The sequence below is a fragment of the Manis javanica genome, chromosome 2, assembly GCF_040802235.1.
Source record: "Manis javanica isolate MJ-LG chromosome 2, MJ_LKY, whole genome shotgun sequence".
Lineage (NCBI taxonomy): Eukaryota > Metazoa > Chordata > Mammalia > Pholidota > Manidae > Manis > Manis javanica.
Genome location: NC_133157.1, coordinates 19,017,395 through 19,044,624, shown reverse-complemented (window position 1 = coordinate 19,044,624; position 27,230 = coordinate 19,017,395). Strand labels below are relative to the sequence as shown.

Genomic DNA, 27,230 nt, shown 5'->3' with positions numbered 1-27,230 from the left:
AGAGTAAGAATCCAGAAAAGGAGAGAAGGATCATCCCTCCAAAGAGAGAACTCAATTTGCAAAGCACAAGAGGAATGGAGAAAAACGTGCTGTTTTTAGGAAACTGCAAGGAACTGAGTGGAGCTGGAATGTGTGATGTTGCAAAAGAATAAAGTTTCAAGAAAGCAGAGCTCACAGCACCAGGTGATACCCTGAGATCGAGCAAAACTTGGTTTTCTGCTCCAGAACAAGTCTGCAGAGCCAAGTAAGGATGCTCCTTATTTCTGCGTCTAGACTGCTAGCCCAGGTAAGAGACGGTAGTAGTGAGCTTATGCTTTGTAACAGGATCTCTAAGGAAAAAGAGCTCTGATTTATAGTATTTGCCAATTTCTGTGGTGTAAATACTCCCACCATGGCCAGTTTCAAGCTAGTTATGTGATGTCACTGAATGCTGAGCTGAGAGAAGATGCTCAGTAGCACCTCTTAATGTGGTATCTCCACCATCTACTAATGACAAGTAGAAATAACTCAAGAGCACATAATATTGTAAACTGTAGTAAGATATCTAGAAAGAGATGAGTTTTGAATATCTGTTACCTTATATATTTTTAATATAATTGATGTAATTCTAAGTGTATGTAATTTAGTTCTTAATAATGGCTTAATAGCAGCATACAGAATTCCTGAAAATTTAACCACCTGTTCTCATGAGCCAGTAGGAGCAGATAGAAGCCAGCTATAGCATACCACTAGAAGAAAAGATTTTGGTTCTGATTCACTGCATGTCTGTGAGAATAATGGGGAGGCTCCCTTCCTCCCTGGGCTTCATTTTTCCAACCTGAGAAACTGGACCAGCTTTATCTGTATCTTTATCTTCAATTTCATCTTTATATGAAGTACTCTTTGCCCTGACCATCAAGGACATGGGTCCAAGCCTCTGGGTGCCTTCCTGGGATGAAACAACAGTCTCTGGGATGCCAGAAAGTCAAAGGCAAATAAGATTTTCACCCAGGAAAAAGAACAACCTGAGGCAGTTTTGCTCAAGGTTCCACACCCTCATCACTTCAAGAATGCCATTTTATGGTGAAGCCATTGACACCTAACCTATCTGAGAATATAAAAAAATAATAGCAATAAATGCAACCTATATTTATCCTACTTTCACCATGTGCCAGACACTGTTCTAAGGGTTTTATGTATATTAACTCATTCTATCATCAGATCAGAGGCACAAAGTAGGTAGGAATATTATACCAACTAAAATAATGAGGATGCTGTTGTCCCAGTTCAAAAGATGGAGAGAAGTGGGTTCAGAGAGGTTAAATGGCATGGGCCACACAGCCTGGGATTTGAACTGGGATTTGCCATTGCACAACCAACATGTTTAACAAGGATGGCAAGAGACAAGGAGTGGGCTTTTGCCACCCAACACAGTTAGAAGAAAGCCCATTAGCTTTGGGGGAACATCAAGCCAAGACCAGCTGGATTTGACCAGATGGCTGATCTCACAGGGGCTGATGTTGGGAGAAAGAAAGAGTCACCACATGCATGTTAGTTTCTCCAAGTTCACGGGTGAGGAACAGACTCAGAAGGGAAAAGGGGGTCCACAAGGTTTCAGAGGCCTAACATAAGGTGGAGCTGTGACACGAGCCCAGGGGTGACAAGCTGGTCATACACTCTGGCTCGACAGGCTTAGAGGTCACATAAAATCACAACAATTCCTAGATACCTGGATAAGTGAGAGCCCAAGTAAGAATCTGGTTGAAAAACTGCAAGAAATACAAAAAAAAAAAAAAAAAAAAGATATCCCTCAGTGAATAAATTGCCCATTCCTGGGAGAGAAGAGTGGTAACCGCCCACCTCTGATGACCTCTGAGAGCAGTTGCCATCATGTCCCCTTTACCTATGCAAATTCCTGTGCTTGTGGGAGGCTCCTGCGCCAAGCACAGCACTCACACAGGGTTTCATTGCTAAAGAAGACTAGAACGCCACGCGACAATACTTACACGCCTGTAGCTCTCTGCAGGAAAACAATGCAACAGCAATCTCACTCAGGTAAGAATATTCTTCTCAGCCAAAGCCCACTTCAAAGTGAGGTCTTCTGGAGGGGCCAGGCACTCTAACTGTCCTCCCTGTGAAAGGCCATACCAGGGTGCACTTTCCTAAATCAGGGATCACCCACTGGTGCCTGGAACCCCTCAAAACAGAGGGCTCAAAATGGGGTCTCAGCTGGGATTACCTATCTCTGACTGGTCACATGGGCATCTTCTTGCTAGGAAGCCAGTCCCAGTGGCAAAGCCTTCTGGGGTGTTATCAAGCCCAGGTACAAATCAATAGTCTCACTGTCACCAATAAACAATGCTGCCAGTACTAACTAACAGGAGTACTACCAGTAGCTAACAATGGTACTAACTACACTGAAATGCCTCAGACCCATAGCCCCCAGCAACACTGTTAATCAGTAAGGCCATCAGTACAACAAGCGGTCTGTGTTCTGCAGTCACAAGTCCTGAAGCAAAGATGAGAGAAGCATGATGAAGCAGCAGCAATTCTGGTCAGCTGAAAGATGGACCCTACTTCACAAGGGCTCCATTCTGGGGGACAGAACTTTACTGCCTCAGGGGTGGCACATGAGGAAATCTCACAGGTTCTTGATGGTCATCCGCTTAGTGTGAACATTGTGGTGTGGTTGCCAAAAAAGCTAATATGCACTCAGGTCTTATTAACAGGAGCATAGAACAAATATGGAGGGAGGTGGTAGTCCTCCTGAACTCTGTGCCAGCCAGATGCCACTTGAACCCTTGAGCTTGGCTGTGGTCACTTGGCAGTAGTTGAAAACCTGCCATGCCTTTGGAGGAGACAATACCGGAAGATATGATGTGGGGGGCAGATGGGTCGTAGTTAAAGGAAATGGGATCGCTGAGCCTGGAAAAACGATGCCTTAGTGGGTGGGGATGTTACTTTCAGAGGGATTTCAGCCACAGAGTCAGGCTTCAGCTGATTTCAGAGTTGCCGTTCTTAATAGTCATGGGGCTTTGGCATGATAATACTTGGAGACATATCTGAAGAAGGCTTGGCAGACCCAGTTTCTTGGACATAGGACGCAGAGTGGTGTGTGTGTGGCTCCTCTGTCCTCATTTTGTCACAAGAAGAAGCATCCAAAGGCATTTGCATTGGCCAGATTTTCTTGTAACTACCCACAAGCAAGACAGTATCACATTCATGGTCTGGGTGTGGGGTAACCAGACGGCCAAGATCTTGGAGTGCAGATTTCAGCTGCTGGAGGGGAAATGATGACTCCCTAACACAGCTGTCTCCCCAGTGCATCAGAGAGCAGGTTTCCCACCTAGGACTTTGCTGAGGAATCATGGAGCTGAGTGTTGTGGACTGGATGGATTTTCAAATTTTCTTCAAAATTTACTTGGGGGTATGCTTACCAGCTGGCTCTGACTGCTCACTCCTGGGGTTGTGCAGGGACCTCCCCCTGACTCCACCACCCACATGGGGCTTGGTATATTGTAATGAGCCCATGGGACCACAGTTCTAGCCACAGTTCTGTCTCCTTGCTGCTCCTTGACTCTTCCTTTCTGGGATTCTTTGTCTCCAAACTAAGGATGCAGATATCTGTCCTGTCTCATGGGTTGTGTGGAAACTAGAGATGCTAAGAATGAAGTTATTTAGTGCTCTCTGAGGGGAGGGAATTATAGCTCTTGCTGTTATCATTGCTGTCTCCTGGTACAATCCAAAGTTTCTGTTCCTTTGCTACATTAGCTAGGATGCTTTAGCTACCAGTGAGAGGAAAAACCCAACTAAAGTGGTATTAACAATGAAGACACTGTTGTTTGGGGAAAGGGCATCCCAGGCATGCCTGATTTAGCATCACGATAATGTCTTAAAGAACTGGTTTCTTTCTGCCTTTCCTCTCTGTCATCCTCAATGTGTTGGCCATGGACCTAAAGCTTGTTACCTCATGTGGCAAGATGGCTGCAGCCTCTCTATGCAGCACATCTTCACTCAATGTTCAAAGAGAAGAAAGGAATATGTTGCTGGTTTGTGTCACTTATAAAGGTGAGGAAAACTTTCTCAGAAGTCCCACGTATATATAATTCCTCTCACATCTCAGTAGCTGGTTTGTTTCTATGTCCACACCCAAACCACTCACTGGCCAAGGGAAGGAGAGCACCATGGTGGTCTTGGTCTAAGCAGGCTTCAATCCTTGAGGCTTGGGATGGACACAGTCTCCACTGAAGGATGAGGCTGCTTAGAAGATGGCAGATGAAGATGGAGTTGTTGGCAACAATGAGACAACAGTGTCTGCCCCCATTGTGGGGCTGTCCTAGGATGGTGGCCAGCCAGCCCTGAGCTCTGCCTCTACACCCTCCCTTCTTTCCTCCTTCATCCAGCACTTAACTGAGGGTCTACTGTGGGGTACCACAGAGTAGGCCACAGAGATCCTAGGGACATAAGACACAGACATGGCCTTGAGAAGCTCCAGTTGAGTAGGTGCATGAGATACATATATACCCTGATGTGAAATGGTATGCTAAGTACCAGAGACATGGGGTGAGGGCATGGTACAGCCGTGGGATCTGAGGGAAGCCAGTGAAGAAGGACATTCCAGGGAGGGCTGGTCACAGGAGCGAAGGCCTAAAACTCTCTGAGCTCATCAGCTGCCTTGTCTCTACTCCCAGCTGTGGGGGGTAGCTCAGAACTCCTCACTAAGAGCTAATCTGGTAAAGCCAGTGGTTCCAGGCACATCATCAGAGAGAGCCCAGAGAACTGAATTTGCCGCAGCTCTCACATCTGGAATTGGGTCTAGTTTTTCCAAGGCTGGCTGAATGAATTGAAGGACAAGGAGAGAGGTTTGACTCTCTATAGTTAGACATCAGTGTGGGAGGCCTGGCTTCTCACCCCAGACCCCCACTGATTCTATGTGACCTTGAGAAAATCACACACTTCGTCTTGGAACCTCAGTTTCCACAGCTGTAAAATGAGGAAATTGGGCTCGGTGTCTCTAGGGGCTCTTCCAGGCCTGAATTTCTTATGGGGCCTCCACATTTGAGTCAATATCAGCCTCTACAAAGTGGGCTTTGGGTATCTCACCTAGTCCAGCCCTGAGGAAATAAAGGCAGACTGGGGAGTGAGGAGAAGCCCCTGGGGAGATGGTCTGGGGGTCCAAACAATGGCCTCACTTGCCCAGAGGATATCCCCTTCTGGATCAGGGCCCAAGAGCTTCCCTGGCCTCAGCACTCATTCTTCTTGGTGGAATGACTATCTCTGGGGTCTTGGCAGCCACCAGGCCAGAGTGACATGGCCCCACAGATGGAACCCAAACCCTGGGAGACAGGAAGGCCACGATAACATCTTGGCTGCAGCCATCTCCCCTGGGGAGAAGGGCTGGACTGGCATGGCCTGGTGGGGGCAGGGCGGGGGGCACTCCTGGAGGCTGGAGTTCTGTCTGGCTTGGAGTTTAAATGAATTCACTTTGCTGAAATGCTTTATCCTAGGTTCTGGGAGTACAGCAGTGAGTGGGGCCAAGCAGGATCAGTACATCTGCATCACCTGAAATCAGGCCTGTCACATGGCACATGCCCAACAAATATTTGTTGATGGGTGAGGGTCATGATATAGGAGAAGGAGCAGGTGGCAGGAGGAGCTGACTGCTCTAATCTGGTGAACTTCACTCTCATTCACGCAGTCATTCTTTCAGTCATGTACTCCATTGCTCAGCATTTATGGAGGGCTTGCTATGTGCTATGCACTGTGCTTCACGCTGGCATCAGAAAGCCAATGTGGCAACTGCTCACAGCAGGGACCACAGCTTATATTTGCCTGTAACCAGTGTCCAGCTCAGGGCCTGTGCATGGCGGCATCTCCCGCTGGCTAAGTGATCAGGGAATGAATGCTTTATTACTAGATGTGTATTGTGTGCATACATCCCATGGTCTATGCTGTGTGGGGCCTAGATATGAAAGGCCCATCCCAGTGTGCCCAGCAAATGCACGGCACTGGAAAGACTGGGGACTAGTACATGGGATCTGAATTCTTCTTCCAGTTCTGTAATACTAGTTAGCATGAATGATTTGAGGCAGCCCTTCCTGACCTGCGTTATCTGTCTGTCTCCTTGCTGGTCTCCTCCACTAGCCTGCTTGGAGAGCAGGAGGCACAGCCCGGTGCCCTGTGAGTTATCAGAAAAAGCTTGGTGGATCAATCAATGGTGCTTGATACCTGTGCAGTGTGCAACCCTCTGTTCTGCCGGTTCAGACTTCACTAGTGTTTCATTCATAAACCTTTACTGAGCACCTACTATGTGTCCACCATTGAGAGTAACTATTGTGAATAACAGTTTATCTCAAGGCAGATAGATGTGCTTTGGAGAGCAATAGGTCCATGGATGATCTGCTAGGGCAGGGGGTAAATTTTGTGGCCCTGTGTCCCTACCAGGCCAGGAATTCCAATCCTTCTGTCTTGTACTTGAAATGTCACATGGGAACTGGTAGTCACTGTCCACCCACTTCCCAGTCTCATCACCTTCTACCCAACAGAAGATGGCCCATTTTGGCTGGGGGTGAGTGCCCCATCCCATTCACAGGGTAGGCAGTGGCTCAGTGTCTCCTGGACCCAACTCCCATCAGAACTGTCCGTGCCATCACTGGTGCTGTGCTAGGAACCCACATGGGTGTGAAGCAGCAAGAGAGGCAGGAAACAAAATCTCTTCCCTAGAGTTCTTATCAGTGTCCATGTCTCCTCTTTCCAGCTGACTCATGAGCTCCTGGATGACCATGAACCCCATTTCCCTCCCAACCTAGCAAAATGTAGCTAGTCCTTAGTAATTATCTATAGAATTGAATTTATTGTTGAATGACAGTCTCATTTTCCTAAGCTCAAAGGGCCCCTGCAGATTATCATATTGATGCACCCATTGTACAGATGGAGAGAGTGAGGCTCTAGAAGGGAACACCATCCATCTTCATGGGCTCTGAGATGTTTATCAGGGGGTTTTGGGGTTGCTCTCAGTGGTACAGGGTTCCCTGGGACTCACCATTGCATACTCAGTTCTGGAAGTAAGATTTGGAAAGGCCTTGGTGCTCAGCCACTGACCTGCTGTTTGACCTTTGAGGAAATATATTGCACTGCCTGGAAATGGCTTTCTGACTAGTGAGTCACAAGGCATCACACACATGGTGCAGTGGGGAAAATGGACAGCATCTGCCTGTGGCTCCCTCATTCCTCCTTCAAAACCTGCCTAAAATCTACTCCCACCCTCCTGGCCTTTTTGTGATTGTTTTACTTTACTGTCTTCCCCATGGCTGCATGTTGATCCGAAATACCCTTCAGGAGCCAAAGGCCACCTCCTCTGGGAGCCTTCCCTGGTTTCTCTTCACCCTTAATCTGCTTGATAATTCATTTGTATCTCTGTGCATCTGTCATGTTCTCCTTGTGGTACCTTTATGCAATTGCAGGAGGTTCTCTGGATACAGTACAGTGTCTGTCTCCTTTCTCCCTCCAGGCTGTCTTCCCTGCCCCAAGTTTCTGTGCATGTGTTTCTTTTGTCCACATTATAGCTGTGTGTGTGCCCAGAAAGCAGAGACCTGTGCAAACTTCTTTGTCTTCACTCCCATAGTGAGTGGTAGACACTTTTCTCCTAGCTTTGTACAAGGGTCTGCACACTGTAGGAGTCAAAGAAATTCATTTAAATTATTAATGGTTTGAGCTTCTATTGTGTCCCAGGCTCCATGCTGTGTGTGGAGAAACAGAGATGGATCTGACAATGACAGCACCATATGATGTGTGCTGTAATATGGGTATGGGTGGCACAGAGCTTTGAGCTGCTTCTAGAAGCACAGAAGCTGTGAACAGGCAGAAAAGCAACGGTGGGGGACTAAGGCAAACAGCGTGGACAAGGTCTTGAAGTACTCCAGCTTGCCCAGAGCCTGGATCCAGACATCAGACAGAATGGAGCTCCAGCACAGACATCAACCTGGGAAGGCTGGCAAGGATCTGTTCAGGATCCCTTAAAAGCTAAGATTTGGATCATGTTGAGCTGCAAAAGCCAGAAATCGGACTTCTTCAGTTCAAATCCCACCTCTACCATCTACCAGCTTAGAGGTCTCAGGAAAGTTACTTTTACTCTTTCAGCATCTCAGCTTTCTTACCTGTAAGTGGGAATAGTAGGCTTCCCATAAACAGGGGCACATAGCACAGTGCAGCACCTGGCTAGGATGAGGCAAGTGAGGATGCAAATATTGGGGGATGCCCCAAACCCTCAGTAATGGAGTTTTATGTCTAAGGGGGTGCCAAAAAACCCCTAATTGATCAAGATACATAATATTTTAATGTAATACTTTAAAAATATCAAAATTAATATAAAAAATGTAAATAAGGTTAGGAGCCATTAGTACAAAGTATGCAGCTCAAAAAATGTCAGCTGTGTGTGTGTTTTAAACTTCCCAGAGCCGAGAACTTCTGAGAGCCTGGGGAAAACCAATGGCCCCTCTCACCCAGAAGAATGCTTAAACATGCACAGTTTGTGTAGTTTTCGGGTGTTCCTGCACCCCCCTGGGGCTCGTCCACGTAGCGGTTAAGAACTCCTGTTCAACTTGGGGATGCGGGGTGGTGTGGTGATTCCAGGCTCCATCCAGCCGCCTGTGGGTTCCCCAGCCTGGAGCTGAGCCTCCCTCCTGGCAGCCAGGGGTGCTCTGCCCCCTGCAGGAAGCAGCTCAGAGCTATGCGGCTTTATTTTCTTTCTTGCATTACCACCCCCTCGCCCCCGCCCCCTCCTCTTCGGCTTGAGACTTTTCCTAAAATTTGCTGAAACCAGACACCTTGCTCGACAGAGCCCGCATGCAGCCACCGTTTAAAAGGCCGCCTTCAGCGCCCCCTCCCCGCCCCCAGCGGAGACTTCAAAAGGCTCGGCGGGCGCCGCGGCCAGTGCACCTATGAGCCGCCCCCCGCGCCCGGAGCCCGCGACGGAATCCGAGGGCACAGAGCGGCCGAAATTCCAGCGCAAGCGGACCGGGCCGGCGGCGCAGCCCCGCGCGCCCATGTCCCTCCCGGTGCCGCTGCGCTCCGAGCGCCAGCGCCCAGTTTAGGGAAGGGGACCCCGCACCCCCGCCCCCGCGCCCGCGCCCGGGGCTGCGGGGACCCATGAATACAAATGCCGTTAGGCGCCCGAGGAAGGACCGACCGTCCAGCCTCGCACCTAGGGACCCAGTAAGTGCCCTAGGGCTCCTGGAGCTCTGGGGAAATTGGTGTGTGTCAGGTGCGCGCGTATGGAGAGAAGGGTACACGTGCGGCGAATGAGTGCGTTTGTGCAACGCGTGCAGTGGGCACTAGCAGAGAGCTGTATGCAAGTAAGGGTGTGCGCGCGCGAGTGTGTGCCCTTGGGGTCGTATGCACGGGTGCGTACATTGAAGGGGATCTGGCTCTAAGCTAGTGTGCATTTGTATGCGTGTGCACTAGTGTGCACGTGTCTGGGTATGTGCGGGTGTTCACTGGAGTCCAGACTCCCAGGACGTGTGTGTGTGAGTCCAGGAGGAGTGCGTGGCTGTGGTCGTGTGTGAATAAGTCTGAGCGTGTGTCTGGGTTTGGGGTAAGTGTGATGTGTGCGGGAGTGTGTGTGCGTGCACCCGTGAACAAGTCGTGGAGGTGGAGGCGGAGGGAGTTTTAATGCCAGGGCTCGGACTGGGGTGGTGGGTGTGCGACTTTGCGGGTTGTTTGCGGAGGGCTCAAGGTGTGCAGTTCTGCGCTCCTGTGTGGGATCTGAGGAGTCTTTGGTTAACTCTGGGGAAGGGCTGTGGAGGGGGTGGAGTGGGGGTTGGGGTGGGGGGGTTAAAGTCCCATTTCGTACTGAATGGGGAGGGAAGAGAGAAGATGGTCACCAACATTTAAAACAGCCCATCCACTGCATACCCCGGAAAGTCTGTTCTGCCAGCGATCTGAATCTGGGAGGAAAAAAGGGGTGTGTACTGTGTGTGCGTGTGTGTGCGTGAGTGTGTGTGTGTGTGGTAGGACACTGGCTGTCGTTGTCTTGGGAGTTTGGACACTGAGTCCTGGTACCAGGTCTGTCCTTGGAACTCTGGATTCCTTTCAGCAGTGTTTTCTGTTCCCTTTCTTCCTCTATCTCCGCTCCCCAACTCCGGGACCCCGAGTGTCACCAGCTAGAAGTCCCAAATCTGCGAACTGTGAGCATCCCTCGGTGCAGCCTTGGCCAACTCGCTGTGCAGCCATAGCCAACTCTCTCCTTTCTTTGAATGTTTCTCCCTCTTTACAGGGTGGGTGGGTAGGGGCGTCTCAGAGGGACTGTCCGGCCGGCCGAGGCTGTGTCCCCGGATGCGGCCGGCAGGGGGCAGCAGGGGGCAGCAGAGGGCGGCCCAGCGTGGGGAGGAGAGGTGGAGAGCCACGGCGGGCCGAGACTTTAAATCGCCTTCATTTCCCCCAAATCCTTCCTTTCCTCTCCTCCCCCAGGCCGGCGGGGAGGCAGCTTCCACCGCCCTCTGCGCGCCCTCTCTCGGCCCCGCTCTGCCTCCGGGGACCGCCAGCAGCCCGCTTCCAAAAGTTTGATCATCTCTCCTTTCTCCCCCTGCTTCTTCGTCCTTTTCGGTGGAAGCAGAAGAGCGAGGCAGGGGCGAGCGCGGCGCCGGACTCCTGGGACCATGGGCCCGGTGCGGGGGCCCGCGGGGCCCCAGCCGCGCTGCCTGCCTGCTCTGGCGCCCCGGGGCGCCGGGCTGCGCTGCGGGAAGGGGGGTCGCGCGCTCTGAGCCGGCCTGGAGAGGCGGCGCGGGGGGCTGGCGGCCCCATGGGGCGCGCCCACTCTTGCCCCCCGGGCTCGGGAGCATGAAGTAGGGGCCCGCCATGGGAGCGGGATCGGCGCGGGGGGCCCGAGGCACAGCGGCGGCGGTGGCGGCGCGCCGGGGGTGAGTACGAGCTCGGGGACGCCCCCTCCCCGGCTTCCTGGTGCTTCGGCTTCGGGGAGGGCTGGGGTTCCCCGTCGCGCCGGACGCTTTCAGAGGAGCGTCAGCTTCCTGCGCCCCTGCGCGGCGGACCGCCAAGGGTTAACGCGGGCTGCGCCCCCGACCCAGCGAGGGTTGGCGAGCGCTGCCTGCCCTGCCCCGCCTAGCCCGCCTTGGGGCGAGAGGCCGAGCTGGGGAGGGTCCGCGCTGAGCCAGTCCCGGGGTCGGGATTGGGGGTGGGTGGTGGCGCCTGGAGCAGCCGGCGTGGGGCGGAGGGGGGGCTTTCGGATGCTTGGGGGAGGAAGGGTCTCCATTTCTGGCTGTCTCGGTGTGTTCCGGTGTTGGTGTCTACAGGTCCCGAGCCTGTAAGTCTCTGTTTCTCTCTGTTTTTGTGAAACTGTCCGCAAGTTTCTAGGTCTCCGGGTCTCTGGCTTCTGCTCCTGCCTCAGTGTCTGTGTGTTTTTGCACGTCCCCTGTTTTTGGAAACCTCTGCGTTTGTGTCGGTCTGTTGGGTTTGTATATCTCAGTGTTTCCCTGCTTCTGTGGGGGGCAGAAGTGGGGGAGGTGTCCCAGTTCCTGTCGCTTTCCTGTGTGTGTGAGAGAAAAAGTGAGAGCCAGCATGTCAGCGCAGAAAGTGCCCTGAGCCATCATCGAGTCACTGTGCACATCCAGAGACCCAGAGCCAGAGGGCAGGGAATCTCCAGGGAGGGGCTGCCACAGAGCTGGAGCCCCGGGACTGATTCCTTGAACTGTCTTCCCCTTGGCTGCATGTTGATCCCCGCCCCCAGCGGAGACTCCCAGTGGAGTAGTTGTTAAGACTGTGAGCTGTGCAGGATAGAGGCACTGGCTGTGGGTGTGTGTGGGAGTGAGCCGGCTGGGAGCAGCCCCTCAGGGCCCTAGGGACTGTGGCTTAACGCTCACTGCCCAGTGAAGCACAGAACTTGCTCCCTGTCTGTCCTGCCCCCAGGATCAGAGAACATTCCCAAGAGGCTGGTCAGGGCTGTAGCTCCACCCTACCCCACCATGCCCTGCCCCCTCTGAGCTGGAATCAGGGGGATGATAGCTCCCCCTTCTTCCCCATGTCTTGGAAAAAGCAGGCTGGCTGAGATTCCCCCACCCCCTACCACAAAACACACATACACATACACACACACCCCACACACAGCACCAGTAAGCACACTGCTGACTCATTTTCTCCAGGAGACCCAGTGCCAAGGCAGATGCCAGTGGTTGGGCAGAAGAGCAGTGCCAGGAGAGCACCCCATAGTGGGGCCCAAGCTTTGGGCAAGTGGGCAGTCACACTGCTTTGAGACCCAGCCTCTGCCTTCTGTCTTGCTGCCTTCCCCGCCCCCTCCGCCACAGTGTCCCAGACCCTGCCTTCCTGATTTGTTCCTCTGCACCTCTCCCACGCCAGGCTCCCTGACACTGGAGCACATCCCTGGCCTCTTCTTTCCTTCCCTTTTCTCCTGTGCTCAGAACACTCCCCTCCCACGTGCTTCCCTATACTCTGCTATTCCTCAAAGCTCAACTCAATAGCTGTCAACTTCCCTGGTGGCACACTGGGGTGGGGTGGGGATGGGGGGCTGCCCTTGCCCTCCATATGTAACCCTCTCTCTGTCCGTCTCTGAGCACACTCCACCTTTACCTGGCTGGGCACACTGAAGTGCCTTATCAGGTGGTGGTAATGGGTCGGAAGCAAAATGCTCCAGGCTCACACACCGGCAGGAGGCAGGTTGCAGGGCAGAGGGGTTAGTGTGAATCCTGACTCTGGCCTACCAGCCTGAGCAAGCTGCTTGCCTCTCTGCTTCCGGGAATTCTCATCCATAAAATGGGCATCTTAATTCATAGCTAGTGAGGATTGATGGAACCATTCTTGTAAAGGGCTTAAAAGGATGCCTGGCATATAGTAAGTGTTCAATAAATGGCAGCTGTTAATTTGTATTATTATTCACTTCATCTTGAATGGATATGTGAGTCAACTGGAAAGTTCTGGGCTGCATCCTGTCCAGACAGATGACCTGTCTGGGTTCCCACGGAAGAGGTGTAAGGTGTGAAGAAAGGAGCATGGGCATGGCTGTCTGGGCACATGGGGCCTGGCAAGCCCATGGAGGCAGGTGGCACAGGTCCATGCTCCTTTGCTGTTCTGTGGCCCTCTGCTCAACATCCTTCCCAGCTTACCCCAGGGGAACACAGCCAAGCCAAGTCCACAGGGTTGCTTTCCTTGTATGTTTAATGCCCTGGGTCTCAGCTCTGAGTGCTCAGTGATGTTCCAGCTGATATGGGTCTCAGAAATCCTGTGTGTCCCTAGGTACTAGGCTGGAGGAAAAGCTGCAGACCAGCTGCAGGTTCTGGCAGCCGAGTGGTCCAGGAATAGCCACACTTGGTGTACTGGCAGAGGGCCTTCTGCAGGGAAGAGGAACACCTGGTTTCCCTTCCTGGAGGGCTGTGTGGCCAGACTGTGGCTCAAAGTTCAGGCTCCCTAATGTGGGGCTCCCATTTCTGCTGCCTCCTGCCCAGTCTGGCCCTTGTGCTCTGGTCTCCCAACATTCTGGAGGCCAGCATTTGCCGAGCCAAGGCCCACGAGTCAGCGGTGAAAACAGAAGTCTGGAAGAACAATGCTCTGAGCCAGCGCAGGCACTAAACATTATTAGCAGTAGCCTAAACAGGATTGGAACAGGAGCAAAAGAATCGGTCGGGCCTCCCTCTAGGAGCCAACTTTCCAGGCCTGGAGCTTACTTAGATGGCTCGTTGGCTCTCCAGGCTGCATCTCTGTTCCTGTTGGTGAAGGCTGCTGGTTTACGGCAAGTAGGAAGTCCCTGTAAGTCTCTGATTTCATCTCTGTGGGAGACAAGTCAAGTGAAAAGGACTGTCTGCTAAATAGTACAGAGATGATACAGGTCCTTGCCATGCTGTGTGGCTTTGGGCAAGTCACTTCCCCTCTCTGAGCCTCAGTTGCCCATCTCTACAATCTGGCCTTTAGATGATGTCCAAGGACTTCTCCCGCTATAAAGTCCCACTCTTGGGCAGTTTATGGGTCAAGTGCACAGAGAATCCAGATCTGAGAGGATCAGTTGCATTTCTCGCAGTGAATGAATGAGGATCAAATACTTTTGTACCAGGTCTTCAGGGCTGAAATTCTCAAGTTAAAAACTATGGTGTTAGGAAGCTTAATTGAAGAAAAGATTGAGACCTCATCTTGCCTGTGAGTCTTCTTTCTTCTGACTTCTAGGGATTCAAAATATCTCCTCTCAGTGTATCCTCTTTATTCTCTACAGAATAGTCATCTTGGCATAACCATGGCCAGAACAATTGACTGAGGACATGTATGGTTCTTGCACCTTCTCATCTCCACCTGGCCTCTCTTTATCAGCTCTGAAAGCATCCTAGGAAGGGTGGATTTGACATAACACAATGAGAGCCTCAAGGAATTCAGACTGGTGCCTGGAAAGGCGAGGGAAGAGGGTGAAAGGGAACAGAAAGGAACTAGCAAAGTTGCAGGAACATGGGAAGCGAAGGCAGTATCTTCTAAGGAGGCGTTCTCAGGAAAAATGAGTTTTCTCATCCTCTGAGTTCAGTGACTGCTGAGTGACCGGAAGTGCAGTTGAGGTCCTTGTCGGAGGGCTTCTCAGGCCTGTGGTGCACAGCTGTGCTTTGGAACTTGCCCAGACTGACATGCAGGAATCCATTCTTCCTCACCGATCTAACCACCGTTTCCTGGAGTGGCGACCTGGTGCATGTGGGAAATAGTACTGGAGAATTATGACCCCAGAGCCTGACCAGGGTGACCTTGAGGAAGTCCCTTCCCTCCCTAAGCGTCAGTTTTTGTCAAACCAAACAGAACTGCCTATCATTTCTTTTTGGGGCTTATGGGGCTGCCATTTACTTCCAGTGAACAGATTGTGTGAGAAGGGTTGGTGGACCTCTGCCCTACTCCCCAGGCAATGCCAGGGCAGCTAAGCACTCTGACCTTTAATGTTGGCGGAGGTGAGCTAGAGGTGAGGTCCAGGTGGCAGGGAGGACTGGCCCTGTGTAAAAGGCATTCTCACAGCAGTGGTAGCATATTGGAGAGGAATTGAGGGACCAGGGGTTATCCAGGAGCAACCCTGGAAAAAGTCAGAGATGGGGAGGGAGAGCTGTTGGAGTTAAGGCTTTGGGAAGACACTTTTTAAAGTCCAGAGTTGTGAAATACCAGGTAATATTCATTCGTCCTACAAAAATATGCTGAACACTTACTACGTGCATGTCAAGTGCTGGAATACAAGAGTGAATAAGACTGATATGGTCCCTACCCTTCAGGGAATTGTACTAGAAATGGGAACAGGAAAATAGGCAGTGACCACACGTGGGATACCCGCTGTGGTGAAGTAGGTACAGTGGGTTGTGCGAGGTGACACCAAGCTGGAATCTCATGCATGTGTGGGAACTGACCAGGCAAAGAGTGGTATCTAGGTCCCTAGGGAGCAGCATGTGCAAAAGCTCAGAGGCTGGAGAAAGCTTTTGAGGAACTACCATCAGCATATGAGAGCTATCAGCTAGTTTGCTTTATTCTGAAATTAACTGAAGATCCAACTCAATGTGGCTTTAACAGTAAGAGGAGTTATTACCTACCATATCCAGAGGTCTAAAGGAAAATCAGGAATAAGGTTGGCTAATTCAGCATTTCAAGTGTCATCAACACCCACTCTTTTTCCATTCTGCCATCCTCATGCGCTCATGGGGCTTTTACCTCATGTGCACAAAATGGCTGCAATAGCACCACATTCCCAACATGCAAAGACCCTCTGTTCCTTTGAAACACTTTCCCTAACAGATATTCCTCTCATCTTATTGGCCACATTTGGGTCATATATATGTGCCTAAACCAGTCACTGACATGGCAAATGAAATTCTGAGGATTTGCTTAGGTTTACCCAGATTTATCCAGTGCCCTCTGAAGCCCACGCATGCCTGAACAAGCAGGAAGGGGGCATGGCTGTGAGTAGGTAACCAGCGGTGTCTTCCACAGTGCCCAGGTCAGGATTACTATTAATTATAATTGCAATTAAATTGGAGTAATTGCTATTAAATCAGAGGATGTGGATTTGTTTTCCATTGTGCCCAGGATACTGGGAAAAACCCCATTTTCCAGACATCAACCCGGGCAGATGGGTTTCCTGGATTACGTGTTTCCCCAGAAGCACATCATCCTAGCTTTCCTCTTGGAAATGGATCCTGGGCCTGCATGTTCCAGCCTTAGCCCTCACCACTGCCTGTTGTGACTCTTTCACCTGCATTCTGGCTGGGCATCTCTGGCCACGTGCCGCTTTCCCCTTTGCCTGCTTGGGGATCAGATGCCCCAAGTGGCTGCAGGTGTCCCTGGTGGCTGCTCCCATAGGAAGGCGAAATTGGATCACTGCCTCTGTCCATCTTGGCAGGAGCCACTGAGCAGAGCATTAGCCCTTCCGGGACCCAGAGTGTGGGGGCAGCAGGGACTGTCTAAGGAGTACTGTTGTGGCTGGCGCCAGGCTGAGCCCTTGACATGCGTGAGCTCATTTAATCCTCATGCCTGGCCTGCAAGATAGGGAGTGTCAGCCATGTTGCAGAGGAGACAGGCTCAGGGAGGCTGAGTAACTCATCCATGGTCACACAGCTGGTAAGCAGTGATGCCAGGTTTGTGCCTGGATCTGCTTGTCTCCCCATCCTCTCCTCCTTTTCTCCCCTCCCATTTTCCACCAGCATAAAGCCAGGGTATGCAGCTCCCTCAGCACACACTGCTCCTGGTTAAGGGGTCTTCTCCCCTTCCCTGGCTTGGGTCTGGAGAGTGAGTTCTCATCTCTCTTGCCCATTGAGGACAGTGGTCATCCAAGCAGACCAGTCTGGTTTTCTCACTTTCATCCCTGACCCTGCCATCTACGGGGCCTCAAGACCATGAAACCATAATACAGATGGGGAGACTGAGGCCCAGAGAAGTGGCGGGGCTTGCCACTCAATGCCCAGTGAGCCAGTGGCAGATTTTGAGCTGGACCCTAGGTCTCCTGACACGCAGGGCAGGGTTTCCTGCCCCATGACCTTGGTTTATTGATCTGTAAAAAGCAAGGTTGTATGTGTCCTTTGTGAGCGTGTCCTGCCCTGAGAGGCTGTGCGGAGACCTGGGAGTGTGGGCTGCACTGATGGGGTCCTAGACCCTGCACCCTGTCTCCTGCCTCCTGTGATCGAGATAAGGGGTGTCCTGGGGCCATGTGATCTACTCCCAACTCCCACAGCCAGATCTGGACTGAGGGCAGAAGCTGATGCCTCCTCTGCTTGTGTCTCCTGGTCTCTAGGGGGTTTCTCTTCACCTGGATCTTAGTCTCATTTGCCTGTCACCTGGCCTTCACCCAAGGAGCTCCTGAAGGTAATTCTCTTTTTTTTGTCCCCGGGGAGATGAAGAAGGACAGAAGGGACCTGAGAACTCAGGCGTAGGATACATCTATGCCCCTAACTGGAATTCAATGCCTCAGTTTTCTCATCAGTGAAATGGGGCCAATTCTTGACAAATTCTCTGTGGGCTTGAAAGTATCCCATCTGAAGTTTTGTAAGGGGCAGGAAGGGCTCAGTACAGAAGCGTGGAAGGGGGGGCCTTCAGTTCCTATTCAGGGCAGAATTTGAGTAAGTCAGTTTGGTTCAGTAGGCCTGAGTTGTCCCTATTTGTCCAATGGGTATTCCAAGAAATGCTAAGAGGAGGCCCGAAGGCCACGACTATTGTTGCCCAAGCCTGTGATCCTTCCACCCCTTCCCATGAGATCCTGCTTTTCCCTACCATCCCAGAGGAGCTGTCCAGGGGTCCAGGGCGGTGGTGGGCTGGCTACACAGCTGCCTGTGGAAACTGAAACCTCCCCCACATCTGTTTGTTGAGTAGCCATAGTGCCTCTTAAAATATCGGCCCTCCCCTTTCTCCACGCTCGCCCTGGTATGGGTGGGTATGGGTCCGGGCCAGCAGCCAGGCACTCCCAGAGCCCCTGTGGCCTGACCTGGCTGCAGGGCAGGGATTGGGCCCCTGGGAGGGGAGGGCCATGCCCGGAAGAGACTCCTGCTGCCTGGCAACATTTTGTGCAAATGTCATATTTTCCGAGCTTGTTGTTTCCCCCACAAAGTAGGTGAACAGCTGTCCAGAGTCCTGAGTCAGGCACTGGAGGGGGTGGGGCTAGCGGGGGTAGGGGTTGGGTTGGGGAGAGGCCGGAGCTGTGTGGAGCCAGGTTTATGTAATAAAGGGATCTTGCTATGGCCAGCTGGCTGGGTCCTTCCAACTTGGCGTTGAGCTGCGTTCATTCCCCTGTACCCCAGCTCCTCACCCCTGATGGGATTGTGGCTGTTGTCTCCACCCTGCCTTCCAATGAATCTGAGAAACTCCAGCAAAGTATAGCATAGTGGTTAAGAATAAGGACCCTAGAGACAGGTGTTGTCAGTTCAAATCCCAGTTGTGTATTTTATGTAGGCTGTGTAGCCTTGGGTCTGTTATTATAACTCCCTGTTTTTACCCTCTTCTATAAAGTGGGGTAATAAATAGTACCTGTGTCATAGATGATTGAGAGAACCAAGCAAGATAATGCACGTTAGGGCAGTTAGAACATAGTAAGTGTTCAGTAAATATTAGCTTTTATTATTGTCATGAATTATATTATTTACTTGAAAAGTCTGGGCAAAATAGCCCTTCTCTAGTCCCTGTGGAGCCTGCAGTGGTCAGAGGCTCCCAGAAGCTCAGTGATAACCATGTCTGCCGGCTCTAGGTATCACAGTTCAGGGCTTTGCCTCTGAGATGCAGACATTGTGTAGGGGAGGCCTGGACACTTGCCAGTATCAGCTTTGAAACCCACCCAGGACAATAAGGGAACCCTCAACCATGCCGCCTGGCCCATCCAGTTGTCATTTTCTCCCAGCAAGTGCAAGTAGCTGTAAGCTGCACTGTGCAGAGACAGATGTATGTGGGCCTGGGGGTCTCCCAGGGGCTGCCGACATGGAACAAAGGGAGTGGAAAAGTGGCTCCCTGCCCTTACCTTTTCCCCAATGTGTGGCTCCTCCCTTGCAAGTTGTTTATAATGAGAAGTGTTTTGTGATAATAAGAGGGTTTCAATCATGAAAACAAAAGAATCCACTACTAAGAATCCATAAGCAGTGGTTTATTTTAGCTTTTTAGTTTAGGACCTGGAGACAGAGGTGAGAGAAAGGAGGAATTTGAAGTGAAATAAAAACTCTGGGGTCCTAGGGAGGAGTAAGCATCTTCAGTCCAAGCCAGCCTGGAACAGCAGCCTGCAGCTATGGAGTTCTCAGAATGCTGTTAGCACTTTGTGGCCATCTCCAGGTCTGGTGTCCCTTGTCTTACAGGCAGGGAAACTGAGGCCCTGGGGTCAGGAAGAGGCTTGTCCAGAGGTGTACCTAGTGCAGGGTATGGGCAAGGACGATAAGGAAGACCGCTATTTCATCTCCCAGCAGTCTATGATGTAGATACTCTTCAGAGCCCACGTTTTAGGGCTGAGGAAACTGAGGCTCAGAGTTCAGACTCAGGGGTGGTCTTGTCTGCCTCTGAAGTCTGGCCTTCTCACTCCACAGCCATCTATATTGCCAGCACCCACGTTGCAGTTTCTCCCAGCCCATCTCTCTATCTGTCTGTCCATCTCACCCTTGTCCACTGAGGGCCTACTGAGTGCTGAGTGCTGCAGTCAGCCCACTGCACACCCCTGGCGCTGGGTGGGAAGGGAAGGAGAGCATTCCACACTCTGGGCTAGGTTGCTGAGCTCAGGGGAGAGGGGCCCTGGTGACCTGACCCACACCCTGGTTCCAGAGGCAGCCTCTCCTTTCCTGCCAACATGGAGCTCTGAAGCTGGCTTCTGCAGGCATTGGCAACTCAGCTGACTGAAGGAGGTCTAATGACCTGGCGAGAGGCAGGGTCGGGAAGCCTTTCCATAAACACCCTGGAAGCCCTCCTTTCATTCTGGCGAGCCCCGACAGCATAATTCCTAGGCGGATGTGACCTGGCCAGACCACGGTCAAATGTCCGAACACTTCGCCAGAAGACCGAGGTTGTAGGGATGCCTGATGACTTCCTCTCTCCTCTCCAAAGCCGCACAGGGAGGAAGGGAGTCACTGGGAATGTCCTCTGCCGTCTGTGCAGATAGAAGCGCCCCCGCCTGCTGTGGCCAGAGAGAGACCTTGCGGGAAGGAAGGAGACTGGATAGGTTCCTAAAGGTGGCACAGCCTTTCAGGCCCCCTGGACAGCCTTACCAACCTCTGGCGACACGTCCATTCCTGTCATCCTGTTCTGTCACTCATGGGTGTGCTTCCTGGATGAGACAGTTTTCAAGGCAGAGAAGGGGGATACAAGTCATGGTGGGCAGCCTCTAATACTGGTAGTGTTAGCCCCATTTGGTGATTACCACTATTTTTTGTATTATAACTATCATTCAAAAGTGCTTATTTTGTGCCAGGCACTTTTTTTTCAAGTGTATCAGCTCATTCAATCCTCACAACTTCCTCCTGAGTTTGGTATTATTATCCTACCTAATAAATGGGAGGCATTAAAGTCACAGAGCTACTAAGTGGTAGAACTGGGATTTGAACTCAGAAAGTTTGGCTCCAGAGTCTGTGTGTGTGTCTTTAATCGCTGTATGCAAGATCACGCAGCCAAACAAGGGATTGGTTCCCACCGTGCCATCATCATCACCTGGGCCCTCGGGGGACTGGAGCCGGAGCAGGCCCTAACTGTGCCTTTCCCCTTCTGCCCTCCCTCTCCAGATGTGGACGTTCTCCAGCGGCTGGGCCTTAGCTGGACAAAGGCAGTGGGCGACCGGAGCCCCCCTCCACCCCCAGGAGTCATTCCATTCCAGTCGGGCTTCATCTTTACGCAGCATGCCCGGCTCCAGGCCCCTTTGGCCACCATCATTCCTGCCGCCCTGGGCACAGAGCTGGCGCTAGTGCTGAGCCTCTGCTCCCACCGCGTGAACCATGCCTTCCTCTTCGCCGTCCGCAGCCGGAAACACAAGCTGCAGCTGGGCCTGCAGTTCCTCCCTGGCAAGACAGTGGTTCACCTGGGGCGTCGGCGCTCTGTGGCCTTCGACTTAGACGTGCATGACGGCCGCTGGCACCACCTAGCCCTGGAGCTCCATGGCCGCACAGTTACCCTGGTGACAGCCTGTGGGCAGCGCCGGGTGCCTGCCCCTCTGGCTTTCCACAGGGACCCAGCACTTGACCCCGAGGGCTCCTTTCTCTTTGGGAAGATGAGCCTCCACGCGGTCCAGTTTGAAGGTGCCCTGTGCCAGTTCAGTATCTACCCTGTGGCGCAGGTTGCTCACAATTACTGTACCCTCCTGAAAAAGCAGTGTGGACAGGCTGACACATACCGGCCCCAGCTGGGACCCCTCCCCCACCGCGACTCTGGCACACTCTTCACCTTCCAGACCAACCTTGCCCTGCTAGGCCTGGAGAACCTGACCACTGTCATGCCAGCCCTGGGGTCACGGCCAGCAGGCAGGGGGCCCAAGGTGACTGTGGTGGCCACCACACCTGCCAAGCCCCTAAGGACTAGCTCCACAGACCCTCACCAGCGTGTCACAGCGGGGGCCCTAGCTGCCAAGCAGCCAACCAGTGACATGCTTCCTCCCATACCCCCAGCCTCTCCTGTAGGCTCCACCACACCTGTCCAGCCATTGTGGAAGAGCGCAGCCACCAAAATCCCCAAAAGTCACCCAACCAGGCCTTCAGCCCCTTCTTCACTTGCCCCTGTCAAAAGCTCCCACCCCACCCAGACGGCAACTCAGCCTTCCTTCACAAAGTCAGCCCCAGCCACCGAGAAGCCAGTGCCACCCACTTCCCACCCAGCTCCTGCCAGATTCTCCCGTCCCCTAGTGAAGTCGATCCAGAGGAGCCCTGTTATGCCCAGACCACCACTACCCAGCACCCAGCCCCTACCTCCTGCCGCTGAACCCTTTAAAAAGCCCTCTGCCTCAGTTGTCCATGCTGAGGTCAAGATAAGCAGTCGTGCCTTTGAGCCAGCTGCTGCCCGCACCAGTGCACACAGATCTTCCCAACCCACTGTTTTGCCCACATCACTTGCCCCCAGGCCTGGGTCTACCAGGACTGCTCGGCCACTGGCCACAGCAATGCCTCCCACCCTCACTCCTGGTTCAGCCCCTGCTGGAAGAAAGAAGTCCACTGGATCAGAAGCCAAAAAGAAAACGAGGTCCAAGAGCAGGCGCCAGAAGCCCGGCCCCCTCAAATCCGGGAAAGCAGCCAGGGATGTCCTGTTGAACGATCCGACAACTGGGCCCAGCTCCAGACAGCCCTGGCCTGGCCAGCTGACCACCCCAGCCCCGGCGTTGGCCCCAGCGCGATTGCTGTCCTCCAGCCCCTGGCCCACAAGCAGTGGCTATTCATTCTTCCACCTGGCAGGACCTACGCCTTTCCCGCTGCTGATGGGACCTCCAGGGCCCAAGGGAGACTGTGGTTTGCCGGTAAGACTGGGTGGGGTGTGCCTGTCACTTGGAGCTCAAATGGGTGACTGGGGCATTTAGGTCAAGTGGTTGCTGCTGGTTATGGGCAGAGTCTTGACTCAAACCTGGGTCCCCCAGCCCACCACTGCTGTGGTCGTGATTGTACATCCTGTTCTGGATTCATGATCCACAGGGGCAGACTTGGCTCTGGTGGCTACCCCCATGTGAAGAGCAATCCTGGGCTTTGGTTGGCCCAGGCCAGGCAGCCCAACTATAAAGGGTGAAAGGCTTAAGGAAAGCCCTTAACCCACTGACCCCAGGTCCTCCAGCTTCCAAAGGCCACTCTCTTGACTCCTGGAGTGAGCTCCTCTGTCCCACCAGCATGTCTGGAGTTTTCGACGAAGGTCACACATGGGGAGTCCTGAATGTGTTTTATTTGGCACATGCAGCATTGTTTAGAAACATTTAATAGTTACTAATATTTAAAAAATGTGAGAGATTTCTTATAAAAGACCTGGTGACCAGCTTCTCTTGGAAGGTGGAGAGATGCAGTGGCCTGCGGTCTGTGGCCAGGTCAGGGCTGCCCCTTGAGGCAGGACAGGCCAGGCCCACTCCCGTCTGTACCCCTCCCCATGTCTTCCCATTGGCTCTTCCAACCCCCTTTCACCTGTTTCTGTTACCTGTCTGGCTCTGGTAGCTCTGGCAGATGTTGATTTATGATGCCTGGCAGAGGAGTTTGGGGTGAGGAGGGTCGGGGTGGGCTAGAGCAGTCAAAGAAAGGAGGAAGAACATTCCACGTGCAGGGATGTTCTCAGGGTTGATGCCTCCAGTGCGCCTGGGACTGTCTCCCAGGGCAACGACCTTTCTGCAGCTGGAGGCCAATTCCTTCGGGTGGGGAATGATGGGATGGAGTTCCCTGAATGCTCCAGCCTCAGCTCTGTTCTGCCTTGAGATGACTACCGTGTGGTTTCCCCCATGGAGCTGGGTCTCCCCCTGGGCTCTGGGTTTGAGTTTAGGCTTCCTACGATGTGGAGACAGTGGCAGATGCTGGGAATTCCTGGGCCTTACAAACACACTTAATGAGTTTTCATAATCATTAGGAATAATATTTATTCAGCCTCTCTCCAAGGGGACCAAGGGCCCATTTTTATTATAACCATATTGTAGAACTTATGGAAATTATATGCATTGCTTTGCAATTATGTCAATGTTCTGCTCAAGTCCAGTGTTCTGAAATTGGCAGGGCAGAGAGTTGGGGGCTGAGGAAAGCTGGAAGAACTCTGTTCATCCCTCCAGGATACTCAAACTGACTTCAGCACCAGGTGCCCTTGGGCCCTGAAGCTCAGCTTCCCAAGCTTTGTGGGTGCTGGGCTTGCTGGCCATGAGGTCAAGAGGGAGTGAATTGTGCCCTACTGACAGAGTGTGGTGAGGTTCAGGGTCTCCACCCCTGAGTGGAGGAAGCCAACCCTGCCTCCCAAGGCTGTGTATGGTATGGAGAGAAAAGACAGCATGTCCAAGCCAGCAGAACTGGAACAGGAACGTCTTTTTAGGGTGTGGAATCAGCCTTTGGGCCTGTTGGATGCCTAAGCCACATACTTCCCCCCAGGATTTGGTGATGTGGGTCAGCAGCAGGTGAGGCCTCCTTCCAGATCTCCTTGAGCTACCCATGATCAAAGAAGATTCTGGTGCTTAGTGATCATTTAGTTTAACCCTCCTGACTGGGCAGGCAAGGTGCCTAGAGAATGCCCAGAGAGGGCCAGGACTTGCCCAAGGGCACACAGCATGCAGGAGGCAGAACTGAAGTTGACACTCCAGCTCCAGTCTCCAAGACCACCACATTCCTTCCACCCCCACCAAGTATCCACTCTGAGACCCTAGGACTTGGCCAGGAGTCCAGGGGCTTCAGAGATGTGTCAGGCCCTGTCTTTGGCCTCAGAGGAAGAGCTCAACATCTAAAAAATCTTCCATGTTTATACCGTTAAGTTCATGAGTTCCTTCCACATGAATGACATCTCCCTTTAGGACCTCACAGGAACTAGGAAGGCATGGTGTGTGCTAATCCCTGCTCAGATGAGAGGAAAAGGGTCAGAGGGACAAGAGACTTGGCTAAGGGCACCCAGCATGTTCTTGCAGGACTGAGATACAATTCCAGGCCCCTGATTCCAGGGAGAGCCTTGGTTCTTCCTGCTGCTCCAACCCTGGACAGATGAGGGCACGAGGGAGGATGCCAGTCTGCTCAAGTGGCATCCTGCCTCATGCCCCACACCATCCCCTAAGCCCACCCTTTCCCAGTTTGGAACTCAGCCTCACTCAGTAGGAACCAGGAAGCTTCTAGAAGCTTTGTCTAGTCCACTGTGTAACAGGTGGCAAACTGGTCATTTATATTTTACCACATACCAGAAATTACATATTTGAAGTGGCATCTTTGAGCAGCAGTGACAAGAACGCATGTTCCTTCTGTCCTCTTATCCTCTTATCTGCCACCAACCCCCAACACATTTAAGATCTAATTCAGCAGAGCTGAAGTTGTGCTGCTTGGGGCATGGGGCTCAATTGTCCCTAGTCTGGGGGACTGTAAGCCTCAATTTCTGCAGAAAGTGAGATAATAATAGCTCCCAGCTCCTGTGGGGAAGCAAGTTGGGTGATGTCCAAGGCGGCCTTGGAGGTCTGTTTTTGCTGGGTGACTTTGGGAAACTTATTTCCTCTTGCTGGGGCTCTCTCCCCTCTGTGACATGGCACTGGAAGAACTCCCTCCTTAGGAGTGACTGTGGGACCTTTCAGAGCCTGAGGGGTGCCATGGCTGTGTTCGACTGGTTCTGCATGGTTCTCGAGGGGCATGAGACAGACTGGCAGAGGCTGAGACAGAGTTCTGGGCCTAGGCCTGCCAGAAGTTGTAGCCACTGCGGGAGGGAGCTCTGTGGGAGCCCCAGGAGCGGGGGGGAGCATGGAAAAGCTGAGCTTGGCCCCAGGAGAGTAGGGGTGGGGAGGCTGTGGTTCACAGAGGCTGCACAGAAGCTGCACAGAAGCCCCATGCCTGGGAGGAGGCGAGTCAAGGCCTTATTTATTCATGATCAGGCCATTGGCATTTGCACACGCTTGCACTTTTTGCAAACGTCACCTCAGAGAGACCCAGATGAAGGGCTGGCTCACAGCAGATGCTCCATGACTATCTGTGAAATGAGTGAAAGAATTCGATCCTTATAAAAAACAGGTTGTTCTGACTCCCAGGCCAGGCTCCTTGAGGTTACACAGATCTCTGCTGGCAATGGGGTCAGGAGGCCACAGGGAGTCCAAAGCACATGGACTTTGGATTTGGAATGACCTGGGTTTGAACTATCCCCTTATCCAGCCAGCCTTTCATTCTTTCAACAAATGTTGATTCAGTGCCTTCTAAGTGCCAGGTGCTGTGTGACTTTTGGAAAGTCACTTAACCTCTCTGAGTTGCAGTTTCTGCCTCTGTAAAATGGGGACGTGGTACCACCTACCTTTCCAGGGTTGTTGTGTGGATTGAGATGAGAGATGTAAAACACCCAGCACCAGAATCTGGATCCCAGTTGGCTGTATGGCTGATTATTGATGTGCTGATGGTTGAGGAAGGGGCATTGTTGCACTAAGAGAACCAGGAAGGTCTGGGCACAGAAGGGCCTCCATACTGTTGATTAGGAACTGGGACTAGATATTGAGAAATTCACCCTTAACACTGGTATCATTTAGAACCTAGGCGAATGGTGGGGGGCAGTTACTTCATCTTTAGCATATTGTTTTTGAGCTCCTGCTGTAAGAGGCTCTGTGCTAAGCCATTTGCATGCTGTTTCCTATGGCTCCAGGTGGAGAATAGGGTAACTGAGGAGAGTCTAAGGAAGAGACTATTTATAGAGGCACACACAGCATCAAAGAATCCAGCAGGAGTTAATGAAATGCAGGAGGTCTGGGTCTGGGGACGACTTGCAGGTACAAGGGGAGGAGAAGGTATTGCCTGAACCCAGTGAGAGTCAAAACAGGAACAGGGGTCTGGAAATGGATCTGCAGCAGGAGCTGGAGCCAAACTACAGCACAGCAGGGAGAAAAATACCCCACCTACTCTCCTATTCTTCATTCTCTTGCTGGGGCTTCTTATTGGTCAAATCCAGCTAGAAACAGAGAGCAAGGAAGCCAGGGGGTGCATCCTGTAGAGGTCAGCTTCCCAGGGCACAGGATGGATCTGGGGAGCAAACGGACAATAACCAGCACACACACATGTTATCTGGGAAGATGGATATTATATCCCCATTTTACAGCTAGACAAACTGAGGCCTAGAGGCATAGGGAGACCAGGTGACTTGCTCAAGGCCATCCTGAGAAGCCCTGATCCAGTAGGCCCTTCCCTAAGACAGAGACAAGGCTCAATGCCCCATGGGCTACTCTTGGAAATAATCATGAGCTCAGATGGTCAGAGATAGGAGGGCCTTGAGATCCCCTGCCATCCCTTTACCCACCCTCCATTAGGCCATAGGCACTGAGCAGAGGCCCAGAGACTGAAAGGTCATCATTCAGGGTCACCCAGCAGTTAGCAGCACCCTGGGGATTGGACTCAGATCTCCCCAATCCCAGGCCTGTGAAACCTCTCCTTGCTTGCTGCCAGGGGCCATGCCAGCCAGGACTCACTTCTGCAAAGCTTGGCAGGCAGGCTATTGCAGCTGGATACAAGGGTGGACTTGTTCCATGGACTGGGGTTCCCCTAGGTCTGGCTGTTCAGGCCAGGACCCTTGGGGGAAGCCCAGAGTGGCTGCTTGGTTGTTTCCATGGCTCTGTTTGCGTGAGCCCCAAGCCCAGGCCTTGTCCACCTCCCCCAGACAGGCCTGCAGCCCCCGCTCCCCTC

General features: G+C 52.4%; 1 protein-coding gene across 7 annotated transcripts in view; it reads left to right on the top strand.

Annotated features, from left to right (window-relative positions):
* Positions 1 to 8,932: 8,932 nt before the first annotated feature.
* COL27A1 (collagen type XXVII alpha 1 chain) overlaps positions 8,933 to 27,230 on the top strand; it is a 135,131-nt gene continuing 116,833 nt past the window's right edge. For 3 of the 7 annotated variants that reach the window (XM_037027331.2, XM_037027330.2, XM_037027329.2), the window contains exons 1-3: positions 10,362 to 10,895; positions 17,234 to 17,304; positions 20,679 to 22,393. In XM_037027331.2, coding sequence (XP_036883226.2) covers positions 10,834 to 10,895; positions 17,234 to 17,304; positions 20,679 to 22,393 — 1,848 coding nt within the window. In that variant the 5' untranslated portion in view covers positions 10,362 to 10,833. Of the gene's footprint in view, positions 9,193 to 10,358; positions 10,896 to 17,233; positions 17,305 to 20,678; positions 22,394 to 27,230 lie in introns of those variants that run through there. The other 4 variants (XR_005063758.2, XR_005063757.2, XM_017648729.3 and 1 more) reach the window with 3 other exon arrangements.